The sequence below is a fragment of the Bicyclus anynana genome, chromosome 18 (genome assembly GCF_947172395.1).
Source record: "Bicyclus anynana chromosome 18, ilBicAnyn1.1, whole genome shotgun sequence".
Lineage (NCBI taxonomy): Eukaryota > Metazoa > Arthropoda > Insecta > Lepidoptera > Nymphalidae > Bicyclus > Bicyclus anynana.
In genome coordinates this window covers 1,655,146-1,677,978 of record NC_069100.1, presented here as the reverse complement: position 1 = coordinate 1,677,978, position 22,833 = coordinate 1,655,146, and the positions used below count along the sequence as shown (strand labels likewise).

The 22,833-nt window shown below is 33.9% G+C and overlaps 1 protein-coding gene across 2 annotated transcripts in view; it reads right to left on the bottom strand.

The window, feature by feature from the left end:
* Positions 1-353: 353 nt before the first annotated feature.
* Positions 354-22,833, bottom strand: part of LOC112046074 (tyrosine-protein kinase receptor) — a 55,510-nt gene continuing 33,030 nt past the window's right edge. The window contains exons 23-29 of one of the 2 annotated variants that reach the window (XM_052886786.1): positions 22,691-22,793; positions 21,409-21,499; positions 18,976-19,034; positions 16,966-17,066; positions 16,358-16,490; positions 14,664-14,814; positions 354-14,300 (exon numbers count right to left, since the gene is read on the bottom strand). In XM_052886786.1, the coding sequence (XP_052742746.1) occupies positions 13,623-14,300; positions 14,664-14,814; positions 16,358-16,490; positions 16,966-17,066; positions 18,976-19,034; positions 21,409-21,499; positions 22,691-22,793 (1,316 nt within the window). In that variant the 3' untranslated portion in view covers positions 354-13,622. Of the gene's footprint in view, positions 14,301-14,663; positions 14,815-16,357; positions 16,491-16,965; positions 17,067-18,975; positions 19,035-21,408; positions 21,500-22,690; positions 22,794-22,833 lie in introns of those variants that run through there. The other variant, XR_008251641.1, reaches the window with a different exon arrangement.

The window sequence follows — 22,833 nt, the reverse complement described above, 5'->3', positions numbered from 1 at the left end:
TTAATCATAATAAGCTGAGGCAAATTGGTGATGCTCCTCTGAAATCATGAGTCCGATTATTATTTTGATCAATAGATTTTATATTATTAGAATTCGTGTGTCGTAATCGGCATGATGTCATGCACATCGCGACCAAAACAATCAGTTTTATCTGCTGTCAAGCCGTTAGCGCTGCAGGCATGTGAGTTTACTAGATCGTTAGTGGCTGACATAATATCGTACACTACCCTTTTATAAGCAATAAGTTTACTTTTTTTCTTTTGGAGGGACTGAGATGTTCGACCTCGTAAAGGTCTAGTTACGTTTTTATTTAAGTAAACGGGAAAATGGGAAAATAAAATCACACAGAAAAATACATTTATTATTAGAATTTTATTTTATATTAGTATTCGTAGGTACATACACTTTTTTGGTTTTTGTTAATACTGACTTATTTTACGTTTTATATAATTTATACATTACAATATTAATAAATATATTAGAACTATTATATTTTACCTAATATAATAATGATTTCTGAATACACATAGCATTCGAAACCTTTATTATTATTTTTTAATTAGTCGTTTGCTGAGATTCTTTCTTTGAAAATTATGGAGATCGTATATTACGTGGATTACGAACACAGACACACATAGGCGGCGAATTTTTTATTCTGAGTTCGGAATTCAAATTTTCGGCAGCCATTTTATATTGGCGGCTCGAGGCAAGAAATTTATAATTTCAGAATTGTCTCGATTAAGTATGGTGGATGATTTCGGTTATTTATACTGTATTCTATAAATAGTCGAAATACGTATTACATTATATATTTTATGGTATATATAAATACCGTCATAAGATTTACGTTACGGTACTACAATGCGTGGTTATTGGTTTTAACCCTTAACTAATGTGTAAAATCATTTTCCAGTAATGAAAAAATCGTCGCCCGAATCTCGTAATATACGATCATGCACTATTTAATATGACACCATTATTTTTTTCAAAATTTCGTTGTTCTCAAACTATTAGACCTAAAGGTGGATTTTTACAGCTCTAACTTCGTAGCATTACTTCATTATCGCAGACAATACAAAAAGTTCGCTCTCCAATTAAAAATAAACATTTTCTAATTTTTTTATTACATTGTAGTCATAGTTACATATTAATCAAATTATACTCATAGATTTAAAGGTCGGTACAGACAGTCGTAGAATAAAACGAACTTATAGTAAGATTATTAATTCCAGTCACTATGATGACAAGTGCAACTGTCACTGAAATGTCATTTTACTAGTTAAATAATAAAGTTTACATTAATAATTGTAGTGTATTTTCGTTTTATTCTACGACTGTCTGGAATGAATCCTCCGACTAATAGTGAAGTTCGATCATTAGGTATTATAAGAGTCGTCCCACTGCTAATTTAAATTAGCAGATAAATAAAATATTTCAACAAAAAATAATAGAAATATTTTTATATAACACAAAAATAAACACAAAAAAAAACATACATACAGCCGAACGTAGAACCTGCTCCTTTTTGGAAGTCGGTTAAAAACTCATATAAAAAAGTTGATTGGTCTATTGTCATTGTATAAAAATTGAAATACTTGGACTTTTTACTTGACAAAAAGTACTTCTGAGTAATTAAAGTCTATAATAAGTTTGTAGCTTGGCAACTTCATTCGTAACACTCCCGATGGCCCGCGCGGGCCAGGGGGCGTATAGCGAGAAATGAAATGACTGATGCACGTCACTTCCCCGCACGCACGATTTCACACCCACGCAATCTTTCCTCCCGTCGCCCGCATATCATGGGAGTGTCATCAACTAACTTGCCAGACTATAGTGCTACGAAGTAGTCAAACTTAAGTCCAATGAGCCTCTGGACTATTGTCATACCCACTTCTCACATGACTACTCCCGTAGTTGATGGGTAAAAGGGAATATCAGTCATGTAAAAAAACACGGCTTCAATTACAAAAATAATTAAATACATATATTCAATAGAATAAAATGTGAGGTACATATTTTATTCTATTACTTAAACACCAAGTATCGTATAAAGAGCTGACAGTATACACCACAATATTTATCAGCATAATACTCAGACCAATTATAGAAGGACCTGTATCGCACTTATAGTCACGAACAAAATTGTCTGTCATTTTCTAAGGAAAACGAGCTTAGATTTTGTATATATCCTATACTAAACTAGAAGTTTTTGCCCGTTTTTTACACAATTCACTTACACAAAAAGGTATTTTTACAAAGCTCTTTAATCGACGAACACGATTACAACTATTACATTGATTCTATAGAGACAGTTTTTATAATCGCATTAGATCGTTGATCATATACTTTGACAGAAAAGTAACGTCTAGCGAGGCAGGTCTATACAATAATTGGTCTGAGGCATAATATAATTAAAATTAAAAAAAAAAAACTCAGAATAACATTTCAAAGTCACTCAAATTTAAAAAAGGAACTTCGACGTGATTTGCTCGCACTTTACCAGTGTTAAGTCACAACCACATTTATCATGTTATGAAAAAAAACATAGCATATATTTCATTAAACTCTCGTTAATAAATAAAATCTAAATTGAGCAACGTTTATGTCAGAAGTGACAATGAAACGTTATTCGGAAATCAAAATGAATAGAAAGAGGGCCAGCGCTAGCCAGATCCACATTTTATGAAGACTGCAAGTTTGTTTCTGCCAAAATTAAGGTAGAGTTTGGCTAATAAAAGTAAAGTGGATACTGAAATCGCCTGCTAAATTAAAAAAAAACATTTAAACAAATTAAAAAACATGCGTTTTCATTATAATTTATTTAAATTATTTTTTTTTTGTTTGTGAATACATTACCTACTACTTAGACTTTATGTATTAAACTCAGTTGTTTCAATATTTGCACTATCATTTTGAGAATTTACTCATTTTTTTTTTAATTAGGCGGATGATTTCAGACTCTACTTTCATTAGCCAAACTATAGCCAATACGGTAATTTTGACTCATATCGAAATGTTTCGTGCCTATAAAATCACCGCAAAAAATGATCCAAATTTAACTGATCCAATAAGCTTACATTATACAGGGTGCTCGGGAGTATTTCCCATAACTCTAGGGTTATTCTTTAACAAAAATTAATTCAAAATGTTCAAGGAACATGTGTTCTAAAATGAATCTTTTCGGAGTAAATAATATTTCTTTTGTAAATAGATCTTAAAATGTGTCCCTTATACGCATCTTTAGAATACGTGTTTATATCTTAAATAGCAATGTTGCGTGAGTGTGTTACACGTGTTACATGGATATTTTTTTGTAGTTAATAAACTATTAGTTATGCAGTTTGGTTCCTTTAAGAGGTCTCGTTAATACCTTGAAGTTATGGGAAATACTCCCGAGCTATGCTTTTATACTTTTTGAATACACACCTCGACATTGTAGACAATATTTAGATATTATTTGTTTAAATAACTTTCGTTATTTACTGGGTATGCGACTAAATAATTAAGACAATTAGCCTTATTAGACCTTTGATCGCCTTAGATTCGACACGTTAGTGACAATTATCTATATAAAATCTTTGACCACAGTCTAAACTCTTGCCGTTACCTATGGTTGGAACACAGGCTGTCTATTTCTAGCCTTTATAAAATGTGGTAAGTCTAGCTGCTCCAAGCTCTTAGTCGACAAATATGTAGGTTCCCTCGCATACACCTACGTGTATTCTTGATCAATTTTAGGGTGACAAAAAATAAAACTTTTTAATAGTTCCTCAACCCTTTATACCTATAAGGGATTGAGGAGTTATTTTTCAAATATGCTAAATATTTTTTTTAATTTGTAACTAATATACCTACTACATATTTACAAATTTTTATGATGCTGGCTTGAAATTATCGAAAATTTCATTAAAATTTTCAAACCCCTATTTTAAGGTAAATTGTTATTTATGTGTGCTAATCCTAACTTGCATACAAAATTTTAGTTTTCTACGACTTCAGGAAGTACCCTAACAGTTTTGCAGTTCATCTGGCAGCGAATGACAAAATTTGGGTTTATAACCTATATACACGATGCTCGGGAGTAGGTATTTTCCATAACTCTAGGGTTATATTCTTTAACAAAAATTTATTCAAAATGTACAAGGAACATATTGTGGTGTAATTGTGTTTTTGGAGTAAATAATATTTCTTTTGTAATATCTTATAATGTGTCCCCTGAATGCATCCTTATAATAGTCACGTCTCCAAACTTGCAAAGTTAGATAAAGGCGTGTGTGATATGGATAGTCGGAATTATTTGAATTACTTTGTATGAAACATGAAAAGTTTTTATTTATTTTTTGTTAAAAAATATGCAGTTCGGCTTCTATAAGTGGACTCTTTAACACCTTGAAGTTATGGAAAATACTCCCCAGCACCCTGTATAAAGAAAACATAAAACATAGTATATATTATGTATATTATATTTGAAATAATTAAATTGCCATACCGCGTGTGTCGCATTGGTTGACTGCAATTAGGTAACATACCTAGTTAAAAGTGTGATTAAAACTAAATGTATTGAATTTTCATTACCAAATGTTCTAAAAAAAAAAATAGATGAATCTAAAACAAATGACTATAAAATACAGCGTCACTTTTGTTTGTAACAATAATTATTTCATAATTAGGTAAATATTTAAAATACAGGCAACCGATGTAAAAAGCGACATTAAATTCGGATTTCAAAGTATGTTTACTAAATATATTATAGATATTTCGCATTTTTTTTAATGAATTATGGCGTCATTTTAATGCCCATAAAAAATAATTTTATATGTTTTTAACAAAAAATATATACTATATTATAGATTATAGATACATGCAATTACTCAACTCGTTCTTGCAATGTTTTAACCTTCAACAAATAATGTAGTTTAGAAAATTTCCGAGTAAGCAGTGTTTTCTTCTATGATTGGTATGTCAAAGTCAACGTTCATTTATTTTATTAGGCTTCGTTTACAAGCACTTTCGAAACGACAGGTAATTATAGTATTAGATAATGGTGATAATAATTAGTCGAAAACTTAAAATTAAAGTTATGAAGGTTCCAAAAGCGCCCACAACAAACTCAGCAAGGTATTTATTTTTCTATGGCGCTACTGTATCATGAAAGATGTGTTTTTGATTGATAATGACATCGAAATATTCTAACAATACATACAACAATATATTAACACAATTCAGTGATACTAATTAACATTATAATTTTTATAATAACTATATAAAATTATTATAAATTACATATTTTGCTTTAACGTTTTTTTTTTCCAATTTTCATGGTTATGATATTTTAGTTGAACATTTTTAAGGGTCGATAGTTTTTGTACAATTTATTAAAATCAATATTATTAATGAGTTGTGCGCATTAAAATAATTGTTATCGGCATGATGACAAGCATATCGCGACCAACACATGATCAGTTTTATCGGCTGTCAAGCCGTTAGCGCTGCAGGCATGTTAGATTACTTGATCGTCAGTGGCTGACATTAGGTAAGTTATATCTGATGATTAAATTGAATTTAAAAAAAATTTAATAAAAAAAATTCAACCGACTTCCAACTCAAAAATTAACCTAAACTAAAAAGCAAAAAATAACATCTTACCTATGTGCTACCTTCTGATCTGTTTGAAGGCGGTGCCAAGCCAGTGATGTTTTAATTTAAGCCGTTTAAATTACAAAATTTCTGTGGTTCTTTCAGAAACGGCTTTAATTAAAACATTACACTAGATTGGCACCGCCTTCAAACTGATCAGAAGGTAGCACATAGGTAAGATGTTATTTTTTGCTTTTTAGTTTAGGTTCATTCTTTGGAGTCTTGAATTTTGTCTTTGACTATATACAGACATACAAGTCGCACCAATTTGTCGATTGTAAAACGTGGTGTCACTAATAACAAAACTATAAATCGCTTGAAACCTAAGCTTGAAACACTATCAACCCTTAAATCATAGTTAATTAATAGATATAGTTTATATAGAGTGAGCTTTCTAAAATGCGCGCCAAGACAACAATTTATATATTTCTTCCTCTTTTGTCCTATTGCTAAGAAAGAGATAGCGAGACAAAGTTATGTCTTCTCATCTTGGCATGCATTTTATTACAGATTATGTTTCTTTCAATTTCGGTTTGAGAACTTTTGAGAATCCAAAACTTTGTTGCTTGTGTTTCAACTCAAAGGACTAACGCTTTCGACGTCTTCTCAATTATCTCTCCACTATCAAAAAGGAGAGTTGAGAATGGAGAGAGAGAAGAGTGGACAAGACGTGGTCAAATATAACCAAACTGTATAATTGAGTCAGTGGCGTAGCGTGCCTTAGAAGGGGCCTGTGTCAAAATTATTTAGGGGGCCCTTTAAGGAAGGTAAAGATTTCTTAAAACATAAAGATGTTTGAAGAACCTATGAATATACGGGAATTCATAGGTCCTTCAAACCAAAGGAGATTGAGGATTACATTTTACTAATGTTAGCTTTCACACATGGGGGGCCTCTGTAATCCGGAGCCCCATATCATTGATACGGCTGATACGGCGGTGGCTACGCCCCTGAAATGAGCCCTCGTCGGCGTACAGAGGCTATGACAGAGGGGAGCGACAGAGGAGCGGGCGGCAACATTAAAAAAATTTAAGTGTCTGTCTGTCATAACAAAATATCTGTGTTTTATCAAGTGCATATAGTTATTTACCAAAACACTAACAAGCTTTAATAAAAAATTAGTCTCTCTCTGTATGTCTTTTCCGTGCTAATCTTTAGAACGCATGAACCAATGAAAAATGATTTGCGAAAAACAGTGACGTAGCGTGCTTTGGAGGGCCTTGTATCAAAATTGGTGGCTCAAATGTAGGGTAAAGATTTCGAACAAAAGAAACAAAAATATTTTAACCTATGTAGGATGTTTCCAATTTTTGGGCTCACGCTTACACAAAAATTAGTAAAATATAGGTCCACAATCCACAATCTATGTTAGATTGTAGATTACCTATATTTTACTAATTTTTGTTTTCACACGCAAGGGGCCCTTGTAGTTCTGGGGGCTCCGTATCTTCGATATGGCTCATTCGGCGGTAGCTACGCTCCTGACTGAAAAACTGAAATACACGCGCGTTAGGTCGCTGCTAGTAAATAATACGTCATGACAATGTCGTATTCTTTACTAGTAGCCCGAGCCCCCGTCGCACCCTTCTGTCGATATACCCCATAATCCTCTACTGCAATAGGACTCAATTACGCCAACCACACACGTTGAAGCATACCGTCAAGTTTGCAGCACTCTTAAAGGATGTGGGCAGTGTTAAAATATCGAAATTTTCATCTTTTATTCGCTTTTACATCCCTAACCCCTAGACAGTGTGTAGCTGGCGTTATATAGTTTGTCACAGTGTGGCCGTTGTAAGAATGCGTTGTTACAGCCTGTTGGTTAATCCAGTTAAATAATTGACATATTTCTTATCTTAAAACAATATTTTTCTGTTTTAAAATTAAAATGTGTACATCGGCGTACAGTGGCGTATCCAGGATTATTTCCTAGGGTGGGCCTGGCCCCTCTCATGCCGCTGAGCAGAGTCTACACTCAATATAGAAATTTCGTTTACAATGTTTATGGACGCTGGCCTCCGACACAGGTCGACTGATTTTATTGATTTTTTCTTTGTATATTTTGTATTTTCGCGTTCATCATAGAATTTTAAATTGGTAGGTCAGAATTCTAGGGTGGGCAATGGACAATTCTAGGGTACGCATATACGGTACGGTATAGATACGGTCACAAAACTAAACAGTTAGTATGAGTTGATATAATCACAAATTCAACTTTGAAGTTACCTACATCGTGTATTGGATCTACAGAAGCATTCTTTCAACAGCCATACTTTACAATATTACGGTAAAAATACAAAAATAGGTACATACTGCTGGCTATTGACCTGCAGTTTTAACTGTGCAGTTAAAACATCCGTGTGTAGGCATAAGTACAGTTTTTCAATAATGAAATTTCGATTAGATAAAATTGCACCGCTAAAACTGAAGGTCTGTAACACGCTTTATATATATTAATATGCATTTATACAAATAAACAAGAATTAGTAAGGTTGATTTTAAATGACGCGAATGTTAATGAAACCACGTATTAACTAGCCATAAAAATTATTTAAACAGTTACCCGTACCAGTATTTATATGTGTAATTAGAAATAGCATTGAAGTGTTTTTCAGATAGCATGGGTAAGGTAACAGTTGCCTTAAGACGTTCATAACACGTACTATTATCGTGAATCGCGGCAAAATCCCATGCTATCTAAAAACCCTTTAAGTTTTATTTTACTTGAAATGTCTTCAATAATCGTTATTGGATACGAACTCGGACTAATTACACATGGACTAGTATCGCACCCAAATTCACAAACAAAATTGTCTATAATTTTTTCAAGGAAAACGAGCTATATGTGTTTTACTAAACTAGAAGTTGTTGACCGCTTTTTACACCATACCAACTACACAAAAAGGTATTTTACGGAGTTCTTTATGAAACATCGATTCTACAGTTACAGTTTTTATAATCCCACTAGCTGACGCCGCGCGGTTTTACCCGCGTGGTTCCCGTTCCCGTAGAAGTATGGGGATAATATATAGCCTATAGCCTTCCTCGATAAATAGGCTATCTAACACAGAAAGAATTTTTCAAATCGGACCAGTAGTTCCTGAGATTAGCGCGTTCAATCAAACAAACAAACAAACAAACTCTTCAGCTTTATAATATTAGTATAGATTAGATAATCCCATTAGATCGTTGATCCTCAAAGTCACTCAGCGGTCGATGGAGCGAGCTATGCTTGGAGTTTCTCTACGTCATCGAATCAAGAATGACGAGATCCGCAGACAAAGCAAAGTCACTGACATAGCTCAGCGAGTCGCAAATCTGAAGTGGCAATGGGCAAGCCACAGTCCGAAAAGCCGATGGACGTTAGGGTCCTAAGGTACTGAAATGGCGACCCCGCACCTGAAAGCGTCGTGTCGGTCGACCCCCCACAAAGTGGACCGAGCTTATCAAGCGGGTTGCAGGGAGCCGCTGGATGCTGGCGGCTCGAGACCGTTGTGCTTGGAGGTCCATGCAAGAGGCCTATGTCCAGCAGTGGACGAATATCGGCTGATAAGGTTAAATTTTATCCCCATATTACCGCGGGAGTAAGAAGTAGCTACTTAGAAGAAACCGCGAGGTCCTGGTTATGTGTTATACGCGTCGCGATGGGAGATGAGCTTATTTTTTTTATACCTATAAATCGTTCGATCGGGTGTCTATTTAGATAGATAGATATATTCTTTATTGCACATAACAACAAAAAATAAAAAAAATATATGTATAATAAAACAATATTCATCAAGTAAATATGCACGAAGACGGTCTTATCGCTAATAGTAGACAACCCGCAATTTAAGAATCGAGTTATAGAAAATGGATAGTGCAATAATAAATAATAGATTACATATACGTTACATACTAATGCATACATAAATTAGCATTATCTATAATCGCCAATGTCCAGGGGCGGCGCTAGGCGTTGGACTGGTACGCGAGTAAAAGGGCGCTACATTATCGGTCGATCGTCTACGGACGCCAAGATGACGTCATAATTTTGTGTTATGACGTCATCTTGATGTTATCCTTCCGAAGCAGTGGTGGAATGTGTGGTGTATGATATTTTGATTTTCAATAAGTTATAAAATGTAAATTACGTTTTATTACAGTAGGTATGTAATTCAGGTCAGTAAAATATGCTATCAAAATCTTGCCTAAAAACATTTTATAAGTAAAATATTAGGATACTTATGCATGCTAATTAATACGTGGCATCATGCTTCGTTCTAATCAGATTTCTCAAAAAACAAAAAACATAACACGATACCCTGTCATTTCATGCCCCAAAACATACATAAATGCTTCGCCATATACTTAATCAACCTGGCACTACTCTGATATTAACAAAATATAATTAACAGAATATAATCGAAACAAAAACCATAGTGTTCTCTTAAACCCTATCTTAATATTTAATTAAAGCATCCATATATGTGATGTACACACATTTGTCATTATAACATATACATATATATTTTATTTTTCATAATAATAATACTATTGTTTATAGAGTTTTATATGTTAGCTTTCTTCTAATGCCGACGGGATAAATTCATTTTAAAATATCTAAGAATGAGAAAATTAGACGCGCCGGGCGTCCATTTTTACATTTAACAACACAGTTTTCATATAAATAACTCTATATATATATTTATGTATATATAACCAATTATATTCTATGTAAATGTATATATCTATTATCTATATTTATTTTTATGTGCTTATGTATCTTGTTCCAACCTATCCAGGGGCCGGAATTACATAAAAATCTACGTATTTGTTATTATATATAAAAACTATTTACAAATATGAAAAGCGTGCCTGTCTACCTTTATATATATGATTTATAATAGAAAACATTTGGAACCTAATATTTAAACCGCGTAAAATTAGTGGGTAATATACTCGTAACATAGGAGCTTGTATGAGTTCTCTCTGTTTTTGGCAAAATCAAATGCTTTATTTAAAATTCAAGGTGCTACCTAATAACATTTAACTGAAAGTAATGTCCATTGTCGCACTGCACTGTTTCTTTAGAGCCGTATATGAATTCCAGATCAAAAACCTTGAATTTCTATGAATCGACCCAGTTTCGGGTATCTTCATATGAATGGGGACGCTGACACACGCTGCCATGCCTGATCATATGCTATCGACTGGAATATGCACTTATTTGGAGAGAGAGATGTCCTGTGAATGCTGATACTGAATGTGGGTGGGGTATTTCCCCTTTTTATCGTTTTCGTTAGGTTCTAGCTGGTTAGGTAACATTGGCATAGCGTTATCATGTAACTTCTGCTTTAATAGCGAACATATTTCTTCATAATGTTGTACTTAAAAGTGTCAATTGAAGTCGTTAGTGATCTCTCGTTATATTCAGTTTTGACCAGCTCGTAATAAGCAACTTGCTGATTTCATCAAATGTGGAGAAGAAGCTTCGAAACATGGATACTTGGATTTGCTAACCATGTTGACAAAAATCCGAGCTTATCCTCATAATTATCTGCGATTAATTGTTGTACTGTATCCACATTTCCTTACTAGTCAGGAATCGATGCAAGAAACCTTTCATTTTCTGCCATTGAAGCAGTAGTTCATAGGTGTAAACGCTATTTGACGTCTTTTGGCTTCAACACATATGACATACATAATATTTAATACTTGCTGCTGGAACATTTCCCTAAATAATGACGTTTTCAGATGTTTTGAAACTGTTGACTGATCTACTTGTTATGATTTCCCACGTTCTACTCAAGTCTGATATAGGTTTTGATCAACCAATATTGTGTCTCTTATCTTTTTCGATACAGTAATAGGACGGCTATTGCTGTATCCTCAAGTTTAAAATCTTTGTATTTGTAACGTCGATGCCGGTTTCTGTGTGTAGAGCATTGTCGTCACAAGTATCAACAAGAATTTAGTTTTTGGTTACTCTACAATAAAGTGATGCAATAATATTCCCCCCAAATATACTATATTTCGTACAAAACCTGCTTAGAGCCAAATAAAACCATGGTTTTCACTATGGCAAACTAAAATACCTTGTAGTTCAAGATTACAGTAGGTCTGACAGAGAAATTACGATCCGGAATTCCATGCACATAGTGCTGGTAATGGCGTATATTAAAAAACAGCGAGTACTTATCCAAGTTCCTAATACAAAATTTGGTATAAATTCATATTGGTTATTCCAAATAAAAAACGAAATATAACAAAGGTATGAATACAATGCAATTATTTTATTTCTGGTTGCAGTAAACTGAACTGAACACATACAGTGGCGGATCCAGGGTGGGTAAGGAGTTTTTTTTCTATCGCGGAGGAAATTTTTTTTATTTTCGACCTCTGGTTACGCCAACGCCCGGTAATCTATTTTTTATGCTTTATTAATGTTATTTTATAAGCCCAATTAAAAAAAACTAGTTATTAATTAGTTATATAAACTTGATTTCGATCCCCGCCCGTTTGATTATTCGTACCAACCTAGTCAAGCATTTAAAATTAAACATGACTATTTTAAAAAATGAAACATTCATGTTTATAAGTGAGCTAGAGCCGTATATTCAAAATGTAACTAGGTATGTATAGAATTTGCATAACTGATATGATAAAGTATAAATATTCTCCATTATAAATATAATTTCTAATGGTAAATAATATCCTAATGGTTTAAAATAAATACAATATTTTATGTAAATATTAACCGAACAGTTTCTAAACTATGGTTCCGTAGTCCGTGCCTGGGAGAGTACAATGAGCCGTAGTACTGTCCCATTTTGACGTATTATACCGTCCCTTAGAAATAAGAGAGTGAAGGAATGGTGAGTGTAAAGTGTATGGGATATTACAGTGACTCGTTCACACTATAATATCTCATGGCTAAATGAGTATAGGAACTGAAATTGTAAAAGTTGTAAAAAAAAGTATCTACTTGTAACAAAATAAGTTACAGCTTTAACTCTTTATTTTAATTAAGTGACTATGACACGTCGCGGAAATTCACTACGGACCCCTGAAAATATCAGAAAATGGCGGAAATCGAATGGTGACACTATAAAATTTTATATTCCATTAGATTTATCTTAAAAACTAATATTTGTCTATCTTGACGTTTATAATAGTTTTTGTTTTGAAATAATCGAATCGAGTTCATTCAAATCGATCAAACATTTCAAAACTCCTGCTAACAAAAGCCATTTGTAATGTATAAAAATATAAACAAATAAAACATATTTCGCTTGAATAAATAGATAAGTAGAAAAATCTATATTATTATATATTTATTGTACTAAATTGGCAACAGATTGAGCAAATTGAGCAACCATATGACGAACTATTTATAAATACTAAGCATTAGGAAGCCATCTTGAAAATTAAACTTTTACAACTTAAACAATAATTTACAGATTAAAAATTACAAATGTCAAACAAACAACAGCTTATAATATAATAAAGTCATAAAGTCGAAATTCACACTCAATGTTTTTTTTACTTGCACTTACATTAATTATATTGTTTTTATCATTTTTAATATTAATATTTACATAGTGGCTGTCTTAAATTTATTTAAAAATGAGTCTTTTTTTTTAACGGCGGCACTACACTGCACTGCTCCACAACCTTAGGTAAACATAAAAAGAGGAGATATGTAACGCTCTGAAGTCTATAATTTATGGACGTCGACAAGGATAGAGAGAGGACTTTATACATTTGTGCGAGCGAGACAGGGTCAACAGCGATCGTAACTCTCACAATCACATTAACATTCTACAGTTCAGTAAACAGTCTTTGGTCTCTCACACCTTACAAACAAATAGTGAAACATACAAAAAGCTTCACACAACATAATCGCACATCATGTAACCTACCTCCCCATTTTAAGTTTATCTACCACAACCGAAATTTTTCGTATCACTAAAGAGCGTCCTACGGCGGCCATCTTTGTTTTCTTAACAACTAATTTCTGTTTCACCGTAATCTCCGTTACTTGCCTTGCTACCCTGTTTTGTGATTTTTTTACCATTTCCAACAACTACCTCCGTGTACACGTTGTTCTTTTGGTTCTTCTGGTTGTTGAGATGGTTCTGCGCGTTGCTGCCCGAGCTGGACGACGCGTTGTCGCTGTCAGCGTAGGGGACATCTGTCATTGGGCCGTTGAGTAAACTCGCAGCCGAACTCGACTGTTTGAGTTTCCCCTTCTCCTCCATCTCTGGTTCGTTGGGGGACTGGAGACAGGGTATGACTGCTTTCTTCGGATCTATCTGTATTGTCTTTGACTCGGACAGCTTATTTGGGGTGACGACGTTTATGTACGGTGGGAGCACCTTCATAGAGTTCATTGTTGTTAGATTAACTGAACCGCTGTTCTTTTTTAAAGCGTTAAGGTTCTGTTCTAACTGTGCTGCGTCTAGACACAGGGGTTTTGCTTTCGTAATTAGCTTCGGTGGTTCTCTGCTGTTCCATGCGTTTATTCGCGGGGGGTCGGGGGATGCGATTGGCGCGGTTTTTCTCTCTGGGGCGAGGGTGTTCTTATTTGTCCTGTCTATAATCGGCGAGTCTAGTGCCTGTGACAGTATGTTCTCTGGTGGTTTCGGTGAAGTAGGAGTTATGCTTATCAATTTATCAACCTGCGGGGTGTAAAAATATGTATAAGTTTGAGTCAAATTTAACAATACGAATAAACTGTAATTGACAAGGTGTATCACAAGGTTTTATAAATTATCAGCCCATTTTAACACCAGATTACTAGATGTTGTAGCTGTATATCTTATTAATCTAATATTACAACTTTTTGAAGGCGAACAGGAATATTGGACATATTTAAAATATGTCGCAAATGTCCTTTATAAAACAAACCAACGAATGTTGTTACGAATAGGCTCTACTACTACTCTTTCGCCAAAAGAAGCTATTATCGCCGGAACTACGCGGGTGAATGATATAATATTATATATTCTGTGAACAATGCAGTGTATGTAATGTTTACTCACAATAGGTCCGGGTACTGTAGGCGGCGCGGTATCGTCAACAATCCCGCTCGGTTTTAGATCGGTGAAGGAGGTCTCCCATATGACAGGTCTGTCGTCCGTCTCAGAGGCCGTGTCTTCGTCCATAGACGCGCAGTCCGCAGAGTTTAGCAATCTGTTAATCAGACCATAATATAGTAAAAAAATATATAACCCAACTTTATCTATATATTATGCAATGTACCTATATCAAATATAACAAAACAAGTTGTTTAGAGCGGACAAGTTAAGCTTGCGTATTGGCGTATCTAGGATTATTTCCTGGGGGTGGGCCTGTGGTTGGCCTGGGGTGGGCATGGGGTGGGCTGGGGTGGGCCTACATATCACTGAGACAGTGATATGCAGGCCCACCCATCGACTGACTGACAGACGCTGACTATATAATAGAGTCGACACTCAATATAAAAATTTCGTTAGCAATATTAGTAGACGCAGACCTCTGAAACGGCTCGACTTATTTATTATTTTTTCTTTGTATCTATGGCACAGTAAACATATGTAATGGTAGGTATAAGAAAAGGTCTTAATATATTTTTCAAAATGTTTATTACTTATAGGTTTTTCTTTATTATAAGTTGTAATTGTTATTATTTGATATTTTGTGTAAAATTATTAGTATTTCGGCGTCCATCGTAGAATTTCAAATTGGTAGCCCAGTATCCGAGGGTGGGCACTGGACTATTCTTGGGTGGGCCCGGCCCACCCAGCCCACTCACTACATACGCCTGTGAGCTTGCGCATGGCCAAAATCGAAACTAATCAAGTGCTGTCAATTTTTCAGTCAGCGGCGAATTTCTAATCGGTTCCGGTGAAAGCCCACGCTACGTCCCTGTCCTTTACCCGTCAACGTGAAACACACTTTTTGGGATAGTATTGAGGAATTTTTATTTTGTCTCTAATTAAGTACGAGCACGAGTCTCCACACAGAATGAGAGGGGTTAGGCCATTGATTCCCAAAGTGGTACAGGTGGACCCCCAGGGGTCTACGGAAGACTCGGCGGGGGTCTACGTTGATGTGACTTAAAAATGGGGGTTCACTATACGTAAACAGGGGTCCACGAAAATTTATCTGGTTTCATACTTAATGGGAAGTTTTCTAAATTCTAAATTAATGAATTAACTAAGCAAGTAATTAATTCTCATAATTTCTTTTAAAATCTATTATCTTGTAGTGGCTGTTAATTTAGCAAATCACATTTTTTGTCGAGTTTTGGATAGAAATTCAGCAAGGGTCCACCGGAACCAGTTAAATTTGAAAGTGGTCTATGAGAAAAAAAAGTTTGGGAACCTCTGGGTTGGGCTTTAGTTTACCATGCTGGCCCAATGCAGATTGGCAAACTACACACACGTAGAGAGAAATTTCTCAGGTATGCAGGTTTTCCGACAAAGTTTTTCCTTCACAGTTTGAGACACGTGATATTTAATTTGTTAAAATTCACACAACTGAAAAGATGGAGGTTTCTTGGATTAGAATCTACGCCCTCCGAATCGAAGGCAGAAATTATATCCGCTACCAACATATATGCATAAACATAACTTAGCGGGGTTAATGAGAGCTTCGCAAAGCGGAGCGGACTCGTTTGGCTCATACTATAGCTACCTTGTAACATGCCGTGTATGCTTTCTTAAAAAATAAAAAAAAAAATGTATACTAGTACCTATCAGTGGAGTTAGACGGAAGAAATGTTGTGTTGTTCTTTGTCTCGGCGGCGGAAACAGTCGAAGTGGGCTCGTCGCGCTTTCCGCTCCCGCCCAGCGACGCCGTTGGAATGTTGCCATATTCTTGTGATGCTGCCGAGATTTAGGGAAAACTTAACTTCAAGGGTAATGATTCAACAAATGTTGCCTTATTGTTGTGACACTGCCGGGATTTAGGGTGAGCTTAATTTTAAGGGATATGGTTACATGTTACCGGAATTTAATAAAGAGCTTAAATAGAAGGGTTATAATTTAACAAATGTAGTATGTATGTATGTGTTCTTATAATGTTACTATGATTTCCAAAAAAAATTAGTGACGTGCGCTTGAAATCTTCTTGCTTGTTATATCTAGTTCTGAATATACATCATAAATAATAAAAAAAAATTCTTTAATAAAAACATCATTCTAAATCATTTCATGCCTTTCGTTCAATGCATTCATTATTTTTATTCATTAACCTACTATACATACGTATTATACATAAATAATGACATAAATCATATTATAGTATAACTAGTCTGAATCGCCAATAAACTGAAAAAAAATGTTTAGTTAAAAAATATACCTTTCAGAAGAGGTGGAAATTGTGAATCTTCCATTTCTGACTTCTCCGGTGCCGCCGTTGGCGATTTGCTATGAGGTTCCAGTTCCAACGGATCCGTTGAGCTATAACAGAGCTCAGTTATTTTTCGTTCAAGCTAACTTTAACTAACAATGGTTTTTAAAGACGACTCAAAAACTATTATTTATGCCCACTCCTCCCAATGTATTACATTACTCTCCATCTCCATTCTCTGTATACTAGTATTTTCAAACTTTCTTGATCAGGTTATTTTATATTCATGGAATTTGAGGGCCCGGGTTTGAATAAATGGTTTTTCTGTCAAAACGAGTAGTGTAAATTGTTATAAGTATATCGATTATTGGTATTTCTAAGTTAGACAATAACTAAAACAGTTACTTATTATATTTTTAACAAATTCGTGATATTACCATTTTTGAGTCGTCCAATTAAGTATTCTCTTAAGTTATTAATATGTCTTTATTTGCAATAATAATCAGGTTTATCAGTACTTAATATTATTTATTTCATGTGTTTTGATTTTAGCAATTTTTATTTAGAAGAACAGGGTTTGGCTCACTATGCATGCTGCTCGTCTTTAGAGCTGTTGCCGGAGTTGTTAATTTTGAGGTTTTTCTAAACTTTTCCAAAATTTTTAATTGTAAATATTTTATGGTAAATATAAGTGAAAATTTATTACAGAAATATTCAAAAATTTACCTAACAATTGTAAATAAGGCAAAAATTTATTCTCAATATTTTCTTATATTGCAATTAGATCAATTAGGCAATCAATAACTTTACTTATAAAATAATAGTAACAAATGGAAAATTTTAGAGAATTATCGGTTATCTTCGAAATGAACATAATGAAAGTATTGGCCAAAGTCCACTCTTAATATTTATCTACCATCTCATCCACCACATTAATTAATTTAGAAATTATATTATTTTATTGTTTTAGCGATATAGGAATTACCAAGTTTCTAGTTATTTTGATAATTTTATTTCGATGTTAGGTAGTTTAATTGAGAGTGCATCTTGTTCATAATTTCTTTTATTCTTTAAATACTTTATGCTGTCTGTCTGTCTATCTAGGCGAAGCTGCATTAATTTAACAAAAAAATCTTCATCTAGGCTATTTCAAAGATAACCAAAATGTATGCTTAATTTTTAATTATTATCACAACATCCAATTGTCTTTTCAACAGGGGGACACATGAGCTTCATTTGGAGTTTTAGTTAACAAATAAAATGAATGTTAAATAGAATAGGAGACTGGCATTCATACTGTAAATTAAACCCTTTGAATTATTTGTACAAAATACAATTTTTTTGTTTTATTTTTGCTTATTTAGTAAGTATCATGAAATACTGTTATTTATTTTATATATCTGTTTCTTATTTTTGTCAAAAAGTAACGATAAGGTAAGGTAAAGATTTGTCAAATTTGTATAAAAGTCTTTCTTGTAATGAATTTTCGAATTAATACTGTATTTTATAGAACTTTCTTTGTATCCACATTAGCGAACATGCCGTCAACGAATGCCTTGTGCCAATATTGATGGCATTATATATTTATGTACTAACGGGAAAGCAGTTGGTGCTCTTGAGCAGCTTAAACAATGTCCTAGGACTTACTCGGGTGTGGAATTCTGGAATACAATCAATCAAGCTTTCAACCATTTTTTCTCTGAAATATCAAAGTATCCATAGACTCATATAAATCTTAATAACAAGATAATAGAAATGGTATCTTCCATCATAAAGTTTAGATGAGTTTCGCTGACGAATACATTGAATACACTTGTGAGACACACAATTATTTTTATATTCCGTGCTATATCCAGATCAGTTTTTATTATTTCTTGAATTGTGTAGGTTTGCGACGAGAAGATCACGTGTAAACGCCAATTCTATTAGTTTGTTTTAATTTATATGTATAGACCTGAGTCTATGGTAAGTTATATCAATTCTCCGCATTTACGACTGCCAGTCTCCATATCTCGTTACCTATCGTCAGCCGGCTGGTCCAGGCGCGACAGGGGCACGAGGTAGTCACCCGCAGAGCGCTGCCAACACAGCGAGGTAAGCCACAGGGAGACCAACATTACAATTTTACACACCACGCAAACATTTTTTATTTCAGGTAGGTAGCACAATAAATATCCCATCTTTGTCAATTATCAAACATCGAACATAATAAATTGTTACTTAGGTAATCTCTAATACCAGCTGTATGCACAACAAAACTCGATTATACAACTGTAGTTACTAACAATAATAATTGATCATAACAATAATAATAATTGGTGATATATGAAGGATCGAAAAATGCCTGGAAAATATTATTATTAAATAAACACTTAAACTTCATTATTTTTTATTAGTAAATGGACTTTTTAATATTTTTGACAATTTAAATTACCTAATGTTTACTGCACCCATTTATTACCGTTTGGCAATAGTGTCAAACAGTAATAAATACCTATTAGTACCTACCTAATATAAAGAATAATTTTGTTTTATACCAATTACAACATAAAATATTTCAAGATATTCATATTACCTAAGAATTATTCATAATATATATATATTTCTCCTTTGCTCTAATAATAATTTAAGAACAGAATTCCTTAAGGGTAAAATAAAAAAGTTGCTTTCACTTACAAACTTATTTTATAAATATATATTTTAATTTTGGAATTTTAGAGGAAACTCGTGTTTTAAACTGGTAACCCAAACGTATTTTTTTTCGTTATTCTTTCCCGTAGGGAAAAGGCAAAGGTATTACGAAAACTATCCAAACGTACTTTTGTATTTTATTCTGCTTTTAAGGTTCGTTTTCATAACACAAGCTAACTTTCTAGTTTCGTTCTAAAGTAAGAGTACCTACATTTTTCGATTCCGTATTTGTTTTTTTTTACTATGTAGACCGTGGTGGATGTGTTTTACGTATTTATGTATGTTACAATCTCCCTGAGTCTATTCCACATCAGGTCTAAGCGTGCATTATAAAAATTTGGAGATTTGTAAAAAAAAACATTAACAGATATTTTTTGTTCTGGCATTCAAGCAATGGAATGCCTAGTTAATTTTTTTTAATGTATAAACTTGTTCTTTAATTTTTTTTTACAAACCCCCGTCTAAGGAAAGAGGTAAAAAATAAAGAAAATACAGGTACAGGTTCCCGCTATAGCTACTAGGCAAGTAAAACACTCAGTTTTTGGAAAAAATTCGGGTTGAAAAAGAGATTCCTTGTAATGTCAAAACTTAATCCTTTAGAAGCATGAATGATCAATGAAAAAATATATTAATTCCGTTACATTGTAAATATATGAAAACATGCAATTATTAATTTGACGTATGTTTTTTTTTCTCCAAACATCTCAATGAATCTCTTTCTAAACTACAAGGGTTGTCTAAATCTCTACGCGATTTTCATTCCGGGAGAGGGTAGAGTTAGAAAATATATATTTAAAAAAAAATTAAAAGAATATGGTATGGTCATGCGCCACTCGCAAGCACGATCTCAAAAACCACGGGACCACTAACATCGAAAGTTTAATTTAGAAAAAAAAAATTTTAAAATAAAAAAAAGAATCCAGTTACTTGCTTCTAGTAGCCAGAGCGAAAACATTTGGAAAAAAGAAAATGAATCAGTTATAAATTAGCACACTTTTTAATGTCACTTTTTAAATTGTTTTTGTTCTGTTGAATCAGTAATTGTTACCAAAATGGGGGGAGTTGTTCCTAATTTAAAAGATTTTCCGTTTATAGGTGTTGATCAATAAAACGGTTGGCGCAAAAAACTTTAGCTATTTCGTACTCGTGTAACTTCTAAATTAAATAAAATATATATCTGTCATTAACGGTGGTTGTAGTTTTCTCATAAAAATATATAATAACTTTTAAAGACACCAAGTAATACTTAAAAAAAAATTAACAGGTAGTCCAAGTTTAGATATCTCGTAGACAGAGAAAATGACCACTCACTATAGACAACGGTTTTAACTAAAAAGTTTGAATTCCACACTAAGGTCACGTCACTTGTTAGTCTCAGGGGGAAATCTATACATATTAAGTTTTGCCTTTTTAAAAAATCTTATTTATTTAAAATATGGTTTATAGATCTTGTTGGACTTCTAGGTACGCATGTAAATTATTTTATAGCTGACACCTCTTGCCATTTACAATCTTTGCTTTTTTACGAAAAGCGAAAGAAATATCAATTCATAGACAATACAGAGGCGCAAGTATCTATTAATCTTTGAGCAGAATGTATAAATGTGATAATTTTACAGCCCTTTATACAATATCCACAGGTTGTTTCAAATTTATTATTTAAAAAAAAATACTAAAAGGAACTAATTACACATTTTTATTGATCAACACCATAATGACCGTTGGAATTTCGTAGGGACGTGGACACGGCGTTGGACTTACCTGCGGCCCGTTGGGCTCGGAGAACGACTCCATCGGGACCAGTAGCGAGCGCATCACTGGCAGCTGCGCGTTTGTTATCTCTGGATCCTGTTTATGATATAAATTACAATTTATTTATTAATTATCATTGATATAATATAATTTACAGTGTATGTAATGCCGTGATAGCCCAGTGGATATGACCTCTGTCTCCGATTCCGTAGGTTGTGGGTTCAAAACCGGTCTGGGCACGCAACTCTAACTTTTCAGTTGTTGCGTAAGAAATTAAATATCACGTGTCTCAAACGGTGAAGGAAAAACATCGTGAGGAAACCTACATACATGGGAATTTTCTTAATTCTCTGCATGTGTGTAGTCTGCCAATCCGCATTGGGCCAGCGTGGTGGACTATTGGCCTAACCCCTCTCCTTCTGAAAGGAGACTCGAGCTCAGCAGTGAGCCGAATATGGTTTGATAATGATAATGATGATGATGATAAAAATTACCTAAGTAAGTAAGTGCTTTGTTTTTTAATTTCATGTGGTTATATAAATATACAATAGACTGTTTAGAGTATAACAACTAAACCTTGCACATATTTTTATAAAACAAAATTGTATTTTTATCACGTCACCGCAAACGCCAATCATAAATTGTAACGTCATTCGCTACAAGGCATCGGTTCGTGATTGGCGCTTGCGGTGACGTGATATATCACACCACATCACTGCAAACGCCAATCACGCTGTTATCTCTATGAATGACGTCACTTGCTAATGTGTTGTGTTTAGGCGGCAAAAATTTTACGTAGATATTCAAATCAAAAATCATTTATTTCAAGTAGGCTCAGTTTACAAGCACTTTTGACACGTCAGTTGACTATTTGTAAAGATTCTACCACCGGTTCGGAAGGCAGGTTCTGCTGAGAAGATACCGGCAAGAAACTCAACAATTGCTCTTTTGAAAAAGTCATACAGTATTGTAATTTACAATTGATAACAATTACAATTTCTTATAGTTTTATTTCCTGTGTGAAGGTGGAAGCTGATCCAATGGCCTCCAAGCGCTTTTATATATTTATTTATATTTTTCAATTATATAAAATTTTTTACTGGTTATTATTGACGGGACAAAATAAAATAAAGCTTCCATAATTCAGTTTAAACACTGTTTACAAAAGAGGCAAGTAGCCTATTGTAACCGGTTCGATGTTTAATGGCGCCTTGTACTCTGTGTATTTGTATTGTGTGTGTTGTATTTATTCTGTGATGGAAGTAACGGCGCAAGATATACACTTCCCTGTACGAATCTCATGAGCCGGTCGTACATGGCCGCGAAGGACGGCCGCTCCGTCGGCGCCGGGTTCCAGCACTCGCACATCAACCGGTACACGTCCGAGGGACACCCTGTATATTGGAACAAATAATAAAAAAAAACAGTCCAGTA